At 35.0% G+C, this 14,519-nt stretch overlaps 1 protein-coding gene across 1 annotated transcript; it reads left to right on the forward strand.

Annotated features, from left to right (window-relative positions):
* The first annotated feature begins 2,498 nt into the window (after positions 1-2,498).
* On the forward strand, positions 2,499-3,428 carry LOC122732563 (olfactory receptor 1013-like). Its single transcript, XM_043972791.1, has one exon. It carries the CDS (start codon positions 2,499-2,501, stop codon positions 3,426-3,428), a length of 930 nt encoding a protein of 309 aa, XP_043828726.1.
* Positions 3,429-14,519: the final 11,091 nt, after the last annotated feature.

Here is a 14,519-nt window from a genome sequence, read left to right on the forward strand (position 1 = left end):
ATGAAATGAATGTTAGTAAGATATTAATATGTGAAGGATTGCATTATTGTGGGCATGTCATTTGGTATAAAAAATCACAATCACTTTAATTAAATTTCAACATACATTTACTGTATGCTGATAATGTGCAAGTTGAGTTAACGATTCTTTATTAAGCAGCTACTTTTTGCCAATGAGAGATAGAATACTAGATACTGGCAATACATTTTTTAAAAATCACTACCTTCAAAGAGCTTACATTCTTCAGGGTAGATATCACATGGAGGAAGAAATGGAAATAGAAAACATCAATGTGAAAGTGAGGTCAAAACCATTCCACTCTACTCTCTCGCTCTTTTTTTTTTTATTTGGTTAACTAACTTGCCCAGGGTCACAAATCTAGTAAGTGTCAAGTGTCTGAGACTGCTTCTTTGTATCTCTAGAGTGTAGCACAGTGCCTTGCGCATAGTAGGCAGTTATTACATGTTTATTGACTAACTGATTCTTAATTGGATTTGTCTTCCTTTGAATCTTCAGAATTTAATTCTTATTCATTTACTTTCCATCTTAGTCTAACTTCCTTGGTAGCATTTTTTAGTCCATAGGATCCTACCAATATTTCATCTGAATCCATTGAAATCTGCTTTCAGGGTGATAGCCCTGGTTGACTTTGTCTGTCACAAACTGTGGGAAGAAGTTTTCTTTTTCTCCAAAGGATCATATGATTTCTTTTTCCCCCAATACCATTTCTCCCTATTAGTGAGAATGATATCCAGAGTATAATTTTACCTTACTGGTTCCTCCACCTTTTGAAAGAAGAAATAATCATTAAGGCAAGTCAAGAATTCATCAGTTTCTCTTTTTTTAAAAGAGAGAAAATTTATTTAAAATTTGTTAGATGTCTGCATGATTAAAATGCTCTATCACTATTATTCTCTTTCTGTCCAAGTATTTTGTAGTATGCTCCAAAGACTCTCTTATCTGTTGTGCATTGAACTTCACTCCTAAATTTTCCATCATTACTACTCCCTCTGATTCTTGTGTCATGGGTTCTACCCCATCAATCTCAGTGGGGGGAAATCTACCTATCATCTATCTATCTATCTATCTATCTATCTATCTATCTATCTATCTATCTATCTATCTATCTATCTATCTATCTATCTATCTATCTATGTATCTATGTCTATATACATGTATCCTTTTACATGCATCCATATAAATATGGATGTTTAAATTTGCCTCCCTTTGTGAGGACCTCTAGTTTCCTTTTACTGTCTAAAATTTGCATATGAACATTTCAATATGGACATTTGAGGCCATGCATTTTACTACTGGACCTTGTCTTTGCAGTAACTGTAGTATTTAACTTGAGTGATATACATAGGGAGTCATCTCCCTCTCTCATCCTTTATTATTTGAATCCATTTTAATTTGATTTGGGTGATTCTTGGCACATCAATTCTTACCAGCCTTTATTAGGCATCACTGGCAAGGATTATTTTATCTCTATATTTTATACCATCATCCAAATGATATTCTAAGAAATAAATTAGTCAATAACCATTTATTAAGCACCTACTATGTGTCAGGCACTGAACTAAGCATTGGGGATACAAAAAAGTAAAAGAGTCTCATTCCAGGAGGCAGAGAAGAGGAGAGGAACATTGCAGGTAAAAGGTTATCCAAGTCAGGAGATGGAGTTTCTGGTTTGAAGAAGAGCAAGGAGGTCAATGTCACTGTATCAGAGTACACAGAGGTGAGTAAGGTGTAAAAAGACTAGAGATATAAGGGGTTAAGTTATGATAAGCTTTGAGTTGCAAATAGAAGATTTTAAATTATATCCCACAGGTGAGGTTTAACCACTGAAGTTTATTGAGAGGGGTGACATGGCCAGGCTTGTGCTTTAAGAAAATCCTTTTGACTGTTAAGTGAAGGATGGATTTGAGTAGGAAAATATTTTGGTAAAGAGACCAACCAGTACCGTATTGCTATATTACAAGGATGAGATGATGAAAGCCTGCACCAGATTGTTGGCAGTGCCTGAAGAGAGAAGAGGGTGTATGAGACATGTTATTCAGAGAACACTGACAGACTTTGGTAACAGATAGGATATGGGTGAATGACAATGATAGAGAATGAGGAGTCAAGGATCACACCTATGTTGTGACCTTGAGAGACTTCTTGGCCAGTTCTCCATTTCTCAAATTGATTGTTGTCTTCTCTAAACTTTGTTTTTAGTGGGAAGGAGTAAGGAACATGTAGCCTGTCCATATGGACCCAAGATTCTTGTCCAAGATTTCATAATGAATTGTGCCCACATAAGTAGGACCACAGAATCACAGAACTTCAGAGCTGGAAGACATCAAATATAACCTGGCCAATGTCTCCAATAAGTGATCCTACAACTTTGTGAAAATGACCTGTTCCAATATCTCATTATATTCCAAAGCAAACACCCCTCTTTGAAGAAGTTTTAGTTCCTGGGAATTATTTTTCCTCTTATACTCCTTGCAGCTATGGAGAAAGTTAATCACACTGTAACTGAGTTCATTCTAGTGGGTTTTACCACAGACCCTGTGATGCAGCTGGTCCTCTTTGTACTCTTCCTTCTAATATATTGCATGACTGTGATGGGGAATATCACTCTGATTGTGTTAATTTGTACAGACTCCCAGCTCTACACAGGCATGTATTTCTTCATTGGGAACCTGTCTTTTCTGGATCTCTGGTATTCCTCTGTTTATACCCCTAAAATTATGTTGACATGTATCTCTGATGACAAGAGTATTTCCTTTGCTGGGTGTCTAGCTCAGTTCTTGTTCTCAGCTGGGCTAGCATGTACTGAATGTTACCTGTTGGCCACCATGGCATATGACCGTTATATAGCCATCTCCAAGCCACTCCTCTACACTCAGGTTATGTCCCCAAGATTATCTTCATATCTTGTAGCAGCTTCTTATACTGGAGGCTTCATTAATTCCATTATGATTACAAGTGAAACATTCACCCTGACTTTCTGTGGCAATGTTATTGATGACTTCTTCTGTGATCTGCCACCCCTGGTCAAGCTGGCATGTGATGTGAAGGAGAGTTACCATGTTGTGGTCTTTTTTATCCTAGTCACCAATGTCATGGCTCCCAGTCTGATCATCCTGTCCTCCTACCTTTTCATCATTGTTACCATTTTGAGGATTCAATCTACCCAGGGCAGACTTAAAGCCTTCTCCACTTGTGGCTCCCACCTGACAGCTGTGACCCTATACTATGGTTCTATTCTCTACATGTATTCCCGTCCTAGTACTAGCTACTCTCTTCAGAGGGATAAAATTGTGTCTGTTTTCTGCACTGTGGCAATGCCCATGTTGAACCCAATGATCTATAGCTTCAGGAACAAAGATGTCAAAGATGCATTGAAGAAAATGCAAGATCGAATAAGAATTTCCTAAATAGAAGTTGTTTGGATAAAAAAAGTAACAGTTGTGTAAGTATTTTCATATTAATGCTCTCCTCAAAAAAATAAAAAAAGAAATTAAAAAACATTTTATAGGTTAGAGAAATCACTCTATACTTTGAAATTTATATTGTATTGAATCCATTTATTAATGTCTTAGAATAAAAGGAGGCTATTTCTTTTTTGTTAATAGTGGTAATCACTATTTCAAATACAGAAGGACCTTAGTTATTATCCATTATTACCCATTCATTTAAAAATAATAGTAATGAATTAATGCCTTTTAAGTTTAAACCAACTATTCTTGACCTGGAATCAGGAAGTCCTGAGATCACATTTGACTTCAGACACTTAGTAACTGTGTGACCCTGGACAAATTATTTAAAATCTGCTTGCTTCAGTTTCCTCAATTATAAAATGGGGATAATAACAGCATCTACTTCAAAGGATTGTTGTAAGGATTGAATGAGATAATATTTCTAAAAATGTCCAGTACATAGTTGGTGCTATATAAATTCTTATTCCCTTCCATTTCCATTTTTCTATGCCCTGGGCATACAATAACAAAAAGGAGCAAGTCCTGGTTTATAAGGAACTTACATCTTACGAGGAGAGGTTATGTCATAATATAACGATAAAACATTTCTCACTGAGTTGTGAGAAAGCCACAGTCAGGAGTCACAGTCAAGATTTCACAGGATTTAGTAGCTTCCAAATTAGAGGAATTGGGTGCTTGGACTAATATATTTCAGAGAACAAAAGAGCAAGGATTACAACCAAGAATAAACTATCCACAAAAGCTGAATATAATCCTTAAGAGGGGAAAGTGGACTCCATTTAATGAAATAGAGGAATTTCAAATATTCATGATGAAAGGCCCAGACCTGAATAAAAATTTTGATATTCAAACACAAGACTCCAGAGATGCATAAAAACGTTAATATGAAAGAGTAATTATAAGGGTCTCAATAAACCTAAACTGTTTACACTTCTATAGGGAAATGATACATGTGATTTGTAAGAATGCTATTATTATTAGGGCTATTAAATGGAGCTTACCTAGACAGAGGATATAGATGTGAGTCAATTATGTTGGAATGATCTCCAAAGAAAATGAAGGGATGAAAAAGAGGGAGAAGGGAGAAAGGTGAAGGTAGTGGGAGAATGGAGAAATTTTTCTCACAAAATGAAGTGCATAAGGAAGAGCTTTTACAGTAGAAGGAAAATCGAGGTGGTAGTGATAGGAAATGGTTAACACTCACTCTTGCCAGAATTCATTCAAAAAGGTAAAGACATTATGCATACTTAGTTGCATATAGAAATACAACTTTCCCAATAGGGAAATAGGAGGGGGGAAAGTAAGAAGAAGGGAGGGACATGATAAAAAAGAAGACAGATTAAGGGACAATGTGGATATAAGCAAAATAGATTTTGAGGAGGGGTAGAATAAAAAAGTGAGAGAAGAAGAAACAAAAGAAAATAGCATAGAGGGAAATAACTAGCATATAATATTGTGAATGTGAAAGTAATGAACTTACTCATAAAACAGAAAAGAGATAGCAGAGCAGATGAATCCATTGACAAATGACAAACTTGAACCATAAGCACACACACACCCACACACACACACAGAGTTAAAATAACAGTCTAGAGTAGATTCTAATATGTTTCAGCTGAACTAAATGAGGCAGGGGGAGAGGTAATCATGATCTCAGACAGATCAAAAGCAAAAAGAGACCTTACTAAATGAGATAATCAGCCACTGTGATAGACTGAACTCTTCTCAGCAATACAATGATCCAAAAACAATGACAATATGGTGAAAAATGCTCTCCACATTCAGAAAAAGAACTATGCCACCCAAATACAGACTGAAGCTGACTATTTTCACTTTTGTTGTTCTTGTTTATTCTTTCCTGTGTCTTTTTTCCCTTTCATTCTGATTAATGTGGAATATATTTAACATGATAACAATGTATAACCTATATCAAATTGCTTGCTGGCCTCAGCACGGGGGAGGTTCGGAGAAAACTTTGCAACTCCAAAAATATCTTTATATATAATTGAGAAAATTTAAAAGTTAAAAAATTAAAAAATAAAAGGGAAAAGCAGGGAAACAACATATGGCTAAAAGGTATGAAAGATAAAGGAATATCCAAAAAATATAGCAAGTTTCTGTTAAACTTAAGAAGTTTCTCATTTATTAAATGTACAATGAGCATAGTGCTGAGTCAAATTTATTAAAATGAGAGCCATTCTCCAAGTAATAAATGCTCAAAGGATATAAACAGGCAGTTTTCAGAAGAAGAAATTGAAACTATCAATAGTCACTTAAAATGCTCTAAATTACTACTGATTAAATACATTCAAATTAAAACAACTCTGAGATGCCACGTACACTTATCAGAAATAACAATGCTAAAGGGGACAAGAGAAAAATAGGTACATTAATGAACTTTTGTTTGATTAGTGAAGTGGTCCAACAATTGTGGAGAACAATTTGGAACTAAGCTCAAAAGGGCTATAAACTGTGCATAGCCTTTGACCTGGAAATATCACTAGTAAGCCTGTATCCAATGAGATCAATGAAAAAGGGAAAAGGACCAATGTGTACAAAAAATATTTATGGCAGCTCTTTTTTGTCGTGGAAAAGAAGTGAAAATCAAGAGAATGAACAGCAATTGGGAAATGACTAAACAAGCTGTGGCATATGACACAGTGGCAAGATGTGGTGGAGTACTATCATGCTGTGGGAAATGATGAGGGGGGTGGTTTCAGAAACTGATACAAAGTGGAGTGAGTAGAACCAGATCATTGTGCACAGTAACAGCAATGTTGTAATGATGATCGATTGTGAAAGACTTGGTTGCTCTGCTCAGTGCTCAGTGATCCAAGAAAATTCCAAAGGTCACATGACAAAAAAAATGCTATCCACATCCAGAGAAGTGATAAACTCTGAGTACAAACTGAAGTATAATTTACTCATTTAAAAAAAAATTCTTACTTTGTTTTGAAATGTGGCTAATATGAAAATCCTTTTACATGATTTCCCATGTGTAATTGATATCAGTGGGTGGGATGGGAGGTGAGAGAGGAGAGAATTAGAAACTTAAAATTTAAAAAAGAAAAGATTGTTAAAATAAGTAGTAAATTAAATAGATTTTTTTGGGGGGGGCAATGAGAGTTAAGTGACTTGCCCAGGGTCACACAGCTAGTAAGTTTCAAGTGTCTGAGATCAGACTTGAACTCCTGAATCCAGGGCCAGTGCTTTATCTGCTGTGCCACCTAGCTGCCCCCCAATTAAATAGATTTTTAAAAAATAGCAATATCTAGCACAATTCCTCTTTAATAGTAGGGCTTATTAATAAATGTGTTGAGTTAATTGAAATTTGTCCTTTGTCCTAATCAACCTTGGGAGAAATAGATTTTTAAATTTTATTTTTAATTTATGAAATAAAACAAGCATTTCCATAACATAGTACAATAAAATATGATTGCACATGAAAATTCAAACCTACTATGCACAATTTGCTATTCCTTTAAAATATACAACAAAATTGTTATGTTAATTTCTTCTTTTTTTCCTTCCTCCCCCAACTTAGAGATGACTGCCATTAGACACAAAAAAGATATTGACACACAACACAGACATACATGTAAAATTATTCTCTACATCAATTTATCAGTTCTTCTTCTGGACACAGATAGTGTCTTTCTTCACTTGTCCTTGATAGTTTATGTGGGTATTTATAATAAACAAAACAACTTATTTGCTCAAATAACATATATTCTTAAAACAATATTGCTGTACTGTATACAATGTTTTCTTGGTTCTGATAATTTTGCTCTTCATTATTTCATGCAAGTCTTTCTATGTTTTTCTGAAATCATTGAGCTCATCATTTCTTATAGCACAGTAATATTCCATCAGAATCATATGAAACAATTTGTTCAGCCATACTCTATTTGATAAGCATACCTATAATTTCCAGTTCTTTGCCCCTGCAAAGAAAACTGGTATAAATATTTTAGAACATACAAGTTATTTTCCTTTATCCTTAATCATCTTGGAAATAGAGAAAGTAGTGGTATTGTTGGGTCAAAGGGAGTAGGTAGTTTAATAACTCTTTTGGGATAACTCCAGATTGCTCTCCAAAATAATCAGATCATTTTACAATTCCATGAACAATGAATTCGTGTCCCAATTTTTGCACATCCCTTCCATCATTTGTCACTTTCCTCTTCTATAATTTTAGCCTGTATGGAAGGCAAAAAATATCTCAAGGTTGTTTTAATTTCAATTTCTCTATCTAGTAATGATATGAGAAATTTTATATGACTATATATATTATTAATTCATTAAAAACTGTCTTTTTATATTTTTGACCATCTATCCCTTGGAGAATGACATTCTTGTAGATTTTTTAAAAAGTTTTAAAATATATTTTAGAAATTATACTTTAATCTTATAAACTGTACATAAAATTTGCCCCTCCCTATTTCCTGCTTTCCTTCTAATTTTGGCTACATTTTTAAATTGTACAAAACCTTTTTAATTTAATGTAGTTAGAATTATCTATCTCATGTCTAACTTTTTCTCTCTACTTTTTATTTATTCATAAATTGTTCACCGATCCTTAAATATGATAATAGTATGTTTCATGTTTTTTTTAATTTTTCTTGTAAAATTTCTCTTTATATTTAAGGCTTGTGCCCATTTTGATCTTATTTTCATAAATGATGTGACATATTGGCCCATGCCCAGTTTCTACCATACTGTTTTGCAATTTTTCCAACATTTTTTTTTTACCAAATAATGAAATTCTTATCCACAATCTCAAGCATTTAACCTTGTTAAGTATAAGGTCATTATGTTTATTTGCTGCTGGGCACTGTATGCCTACTCTGTTCCATTGATTTACCTTTCTATTTCTTAGTCAGTACCAAATAGTATTGATAATTACACTCTCATAATTTACTAGTTTAAGATCTGATAGTGCTAAACCTTCTCCATTTACAGTTTTTTCATTATTTTCTTTTATATGCTTAACTTTTTTTTCCAAATTCATTTTGATATTTTTTCTAATTCTATTCTTTTAAATACATTGACAGAGAGAAACAGGAGTAGCTGTGAGTTTTTAGACTTAGCAGACTAGTACCATGGGCACTTCCCCAGATGGCTTTGCAAGTATTGCCCCATCCTAACTACAACTCAAGATTGAAATGAGCTGTAAGATGACAATGAATTGGAAATCGAAGCAATGCTCATCAATAGGGGAATGGCTAAACAAGTTGTGGTATATGAATGGAATGGAATACTGTTGTGTTGTAAGAAACAATGAGCAGGAGGTGTTCAGAGAAACCTGGAAGGACTTACATGAACTGATGCTCAGTGAGATGAGCAGAACCAGGAGAACATTGTACACAGTAATAGCAACATTGTATGTTGAACAATGGGGATAGACTTGTCTCTTTTCAGTAGTGCAATGATCCAAAACAGTTTCAAAGAACTCATGATAGAAAACGTTCTCAATATCCAGAAAAAAGAACTGTGAATTATGAATGCAGATTGAACCATACTGTTTCTACTTTTGGACTGTTTTTTTCCCCTTTTTTTGAGGTTTTTTCCGCCTGCTCTGATTCTTCTTTCACAACATGATTAATTTAGAAATATGTTTAATGTGATTGTACATATGCAACCTATATCAGGCTGCTTTCCATCTTGGGGAGGAGGGAGGGCAGGGATGGTGGGAGAAAAAAAAATTGGAACTAAAAATCCTGTGAAAACAAATATGGAAAACTATCCTATATAACTGGAAAATAATAAAATTCTTTAACAAAAAAAGAAATGAGCTGTAAGAATATATGGGATTAGAATGGCAGAGGTTGAACCCTGGTGGACATCATTAATTCCTAAGTAGAATTTCTCACTCTTTTGCATCTCATCATCCATTTGGGTCTCATGAACTTTGAAAATCTGACTTGGAGTGATTTCTGTCACATGAATTTAAGACATGGAGGATATAAAGGCAGCCGATGAATGTGGGTATTGTTGATGGGGACGAAGAGTCAACCCCACAACCTGGATGACATATCCCTTGGCCGAGAAGTTGACCAGCCCCTCAGTCTGTGTTAGAAATGCCCTGACCATGGAATGCAATAGAAATTGACTTCCAAAATCTGACTGAAATTCATTATCACCCAGAAAATTTTCCTATTTACAATCCATATCATTTAATTAAGTCTATTGCAACTTGTTAAAGATTGAGGAATGAAATTGCTTCCACATTTGGTAATTGTCTGTCTCTCAGCACCCAATCAATCTTAATAGTGCCCAGAGCAGCTTGTTAGAACTGGGATCAATAACACCTGCTGTGTCTTGGAGGCTGTAAGCAGAACCAGGAGAAAGAGGGCAAGGAAAAGCCTTAGTCTTTCATATTCCTGAGGCCAATAGAGGTAACATCTTAGTCATTTAGGCTTCCACCCCATTGGGCTTGAATTACTTCCCTCTGGAAATTCTATTTTCTAGATAACAGAGGAAACTTTGTGCCTCTCCTTTTCCCAATAAGCCACACAGTCTCCTATCTCTGGGGTTTGTTCAGACTTCGATATGTGTGTAGAACTAAATCTCTCTGCCTTTGGAATTCATATTGACCCATTAAAACCCAATAAAATGGTACCTGTATCAAGCAGCTTTCAGTGATTGCTGTAACTTATCACTTTTCCCCTAAAACACAGAGCATTTTTGATAACTTTATAATATATTTTATTGTTCCATACCTTGCTTTTTACTCTCCCGTTAAATTGTTCCACAAAGGTAAGATGTTAACTATTAACTAATTGGTCTTCCTATGCCCAATATAGTGTTTTTTATATAATAGATCCAGAATAAATATTTATTTTTGTATAAGCAATCTGGCCTACAAAGAAATCTCTGGTTTGCACTACTGGTGTTGTGTCTTCAGGACTTCACAGTAATAATTTATTGGGTTATGCTGCCACTGAGGATTTCCCCTGGGAAATTAGAATTTGCTCTATTCACACCTTCCCCTAAAGCAGGAATTTTTTGTTTGTTTGTTTGTTTGTTTTTTATTATTTTATTATTTTTTATTTTTTGTCATGGACACTTTCGGCAGTCTGGCGAAACATTTGTACTCTTACATTTCTCAGAATATAATTATTACATTAATGATGTAATTGATAATATAATAATAATAATAACAACAACAACGACAACAACAGGTTCTAAGACCCAAGGATAAGTACCCTTGCCTCAGGGGCATCAGAATTTCATTTCCTTTTAGGTTCTTTTAGGAAATGAAACTGATGTAGCCTAGATCCTTGAACAAAATACCCACTCAAATAACTATGGAAATGTATTATATCACTTTGTTTCTCCTATGGGTTATAATTCTCTAAACTTGAGGGAAGTTAAAAGTATACACTCAGTGTATAACTATTCAGGGTAACAAAATATTTCATAGGATTTATTTAACTAGGTAGTAAAAGTAAAGAACTTCTGCTGCAAGTCCATAAGAAGTCAAAACCAGTCTATCTCTCTTCAGTGTCTATTTTTTTCCCTTGAATACCTCTTCTAGATATATGTCACTACCCTAAGCATCCTTCCTCATACCTGCTGAAGAGAGAAATAAATAGGCCACTCCTGTGATCCTCACATGCTCCTAAGATAATATCCTCTGGAATTTTGTTATTATCCTGAAGTTCTGGCTTAGCCCCACAAAGGGAAATCATTCAGTTGATAAAAAATGTATTCCCCTATCTGGACTTCCAGTCCATATAACTCATAGTACTAGTGAAGTGCATGAATTTAGCTTTGCTGACCATTGAGATATGGACATATAGCCCCTTGGCAGAGCCATCATAGATGACATTCTAGCTTGGTAGGGCCTTTCACAGGATGAACTCTCCTGGCATAGCCTTTGAGAACTTAGGGACAAGGCCAGTCCAAGAAGAGGCATTCAAGGAGAATTTTAGTGGAATAATAGCAATGATCTCAACTCACATTTACATGGTACTTCATACATTTACAAATTTTTCTTTGTTTTTGAACTGTACTATTCCTAGGAATATAGAAGCATAGTTCATAGGATAAAAATATGACACAATATAATCGTATAATTCAATTTTTTGAGATCTCATTGTGTGTGAGGCCCTGGACTAGGTTCTCAGTGGCTTACAAAGTTCTTTTATACTCCACTACATACAAATATATATGTATGTATATGCATATATATATGTTAATCCATGTCTTCCCCATATATTTGGGTCTCTCTATATATTTATAATCTCTACATATTTATAATCTATATCTACATATGTTTATGTATTTTATACACACACACTATATATGTATATATATATGTATGTATATATATAAACACATACACTCACATATTCATGGTCAGCCCTAATTTTTTTGCATATGTATATATATATATATGTATATACACACATGTATACATATACACATGCATATGCATATGCATGTGCATATACATATACATATACATATATACACACAAATATTTTTTGGGGAAGTATGAATGAATGTGTCACAGGTAGGCATATATAGATTGCCACTGCATTACTGGAGTGAATTCTGGGATCTATGTGATCCCCAATGAATTTAGTTTATACTTCATTTCATTTTGCCCTCCCCACAACCGTCATTATAGGTAGCATGAATTTTAGTATCCCCATTTTATAGCTGAAGAAACTCAGACTATGAGAGGAGAAATGATATATCTGGGTTAACCTAGTTAGCAATCCACAAAATAAGGACTAAATGCTGTTTTTTATATCAAATTCAATGGTCTTTCTTCTTCTTGTTGTTTGTCCTTTGTTCTCAAAGAAGACTGTAACATGCAATGAATTGGATTCAAGTGAGGAAAGACTGTGCAAAGTTACCAGCCTTAATTTCTCCTCTGGAGCCACCTGGGTCCAGTGGCAAGTTATATTCTCAGGAGGACTGGCAATGGCCCCAGATGTTTAAGGCAATTGGGTTAAGTGACTTGACGTGGGTCACACAGCTAGCAAGTGTATGAGGTGAGATTTGAACTCAGGTCCTCCAAACTTCAGGGCCGATGCTCTCTCCACTGCATTACCTAGCTGCCCCCAATGGTTTTTATACTGCTTTAAATAAAAGAATAGAAAGGAACAGATTTCAGAAGCAAAATCCACACGTACATAAAATATGAAAAAAATTCAATAATTGAACAAGAAGTTCTAAAACCAAAAGCGACTGGCAACTTTGCCCATAAACCCTTAAAAGCCAAAAGGTCCTTTGAAGAATAGTAAAACCTATCATTGTTTTGAGGATATATGTGGTAACTATGTTTGGCTTTGAACTTATTAATGAAATGATCCCCCCAATACTGGTGTAATTACTTATTCTTCAACAATAATGTATTCAAAATTACATAAAAAACTTTGGCCCAATATTTACTTTAAAAATTCATATAGGGAAATTGAAACATAGATGTGATTTTTAATGACTCATTTCTATAGCATCTTATGATTTTGCAAATCACCTTCCTCACAGTAAACCTATGGGGCAGCAGGCAGTGTAAGAATTATTTATTACTATTTACAGACACAATTGAATCTCAGAAAGATTGTAGTATTTCCAAGGTCACATACAATTGTTATCTCCTTTGATCTTCATAAAAACTATATGAGGGGCAGCTAGGTGGTGCAGTGGATAAAGCACTGGCCCTGGATTCAGGAGTACCTGAGTTCAAATCCGACCTCAGACATTTGACACTTACTAGCTGTGTGACCCTGGGCAAGTCACTTAACCCCCGTAGCCCTGCAAAAAAACCAACCAACCAAACAAACAAACAAAAACAACACCCCTATATGAGGTAGGTGCTATTATTATTCCCATTTAATATTTGAAGAAACAGACAAATCGAGGTTAAAAGATGATCTCAGGGTTACACAACTAGTAAAGCATCTGAAGCCACATTTGACCTCTTGATTGCACCATTTTGCTCCTATTCTTATAACTCTTCTGAATTTGAATTCCTTCATATGCTAAGTAGGAATACAATTCTTAGCCACTTAACTATAATTCACATTCTGACAGTGCTAGGTACTTTCCTAGCCATGACCCTTTGAGTTAGGTAGTGCAAGATTTTTTGTGGTAGTGCCACAACTGGTAGTGCCAATTTAATAAATTGAGGTTCTGCAAGTGGGACATGATTTGTTTGGTCAGATCTCCTGACTCAAAGTCCAGAGCTTTTTACAACACACCAATAGAACATCACTTGATGCTAATGTGCTTAGAGGGAAGGACAGAGACACTGAGCTATCAAGGAAAGAGGGTTATTTTGTTTTGTGGGAGGATTGATTTTGCCATCCATCCATCCCCACATATATGTATAAATATATACAAATAAATACATACATATGCACACACATATATTCATATATATATATATGTTGATTTGAATATTCAGATAACTGGAGAAATAGGTATAGATATATCCAAGAATATTTATTTCTATGTCATCTAAATCTATAAACCGTCTATCTATCTCTATCCTTATGTGTTTTGGGGAAAAAACTATTATTAATAATGGATAATGTTAAGGGCTAAAATTATAGCTAAACTGTCTAAAATATCTAATGAGTGGTCGCCAATAAATTATAAGCTTTAGCAAGAGTTAGACTTTTAAGCATTTATTAAGGAGAATAAGAATTTGGTAAAGAGAGAGAAAAAGGCCTAGATTTCTATCTATTAAAGGGAGAGCACATTTCTAGCTCCCTTCTCCGCCAGAGTCCAGAGGAAAAGAGCGCGAGACTGAGCGCCAGTCTCTTCCTTCCTCCTCCCACTAGCCCGCGTCACTTCCTGACTCCTGGTCTTGCCCTCAAAGACGTTCCCTTCATGGGCAGAACTCCTCTACAGTAAGTCTCCAGCAGGTGGCGTCATTCCAATCGTTACAATAAAAAGAGATTAGGGGTGGGAGGACCCTTAGAATCCAACCTCCTCATTCTACAGACAAGAAAAGGAAAGCCCAGAGAAGTTAAAATGACTTGACCAGTCCCCAATGAGCTCTTTATA

The sequence above is a fragment of the Dromiciops gliroides genome, chromosome 6, assembly GCF_019393635.1.
Source record: "Dromiciops gliroides isolate mDroGli1 chromosome 6, mDroGli1.pri, whole genome shotgun sequence".
NCBI classification, from domain to species: Eukaryota; Metazoa; Chordata; class Mammalia; order Microbiotheria; family Microbiotheriidae; genus Dromiciops; species Dromiciops gliroides.

What these genes read in the sequence shown, in the direction of transcription:
- LOC122732563 (XM_043972791.1), top strand. Translation starts at nt 2,499, where the DNA reads ATGGAGAAAGTTAATCACACTGTAACTGAGTTCATTCTAGTGGGTTTT.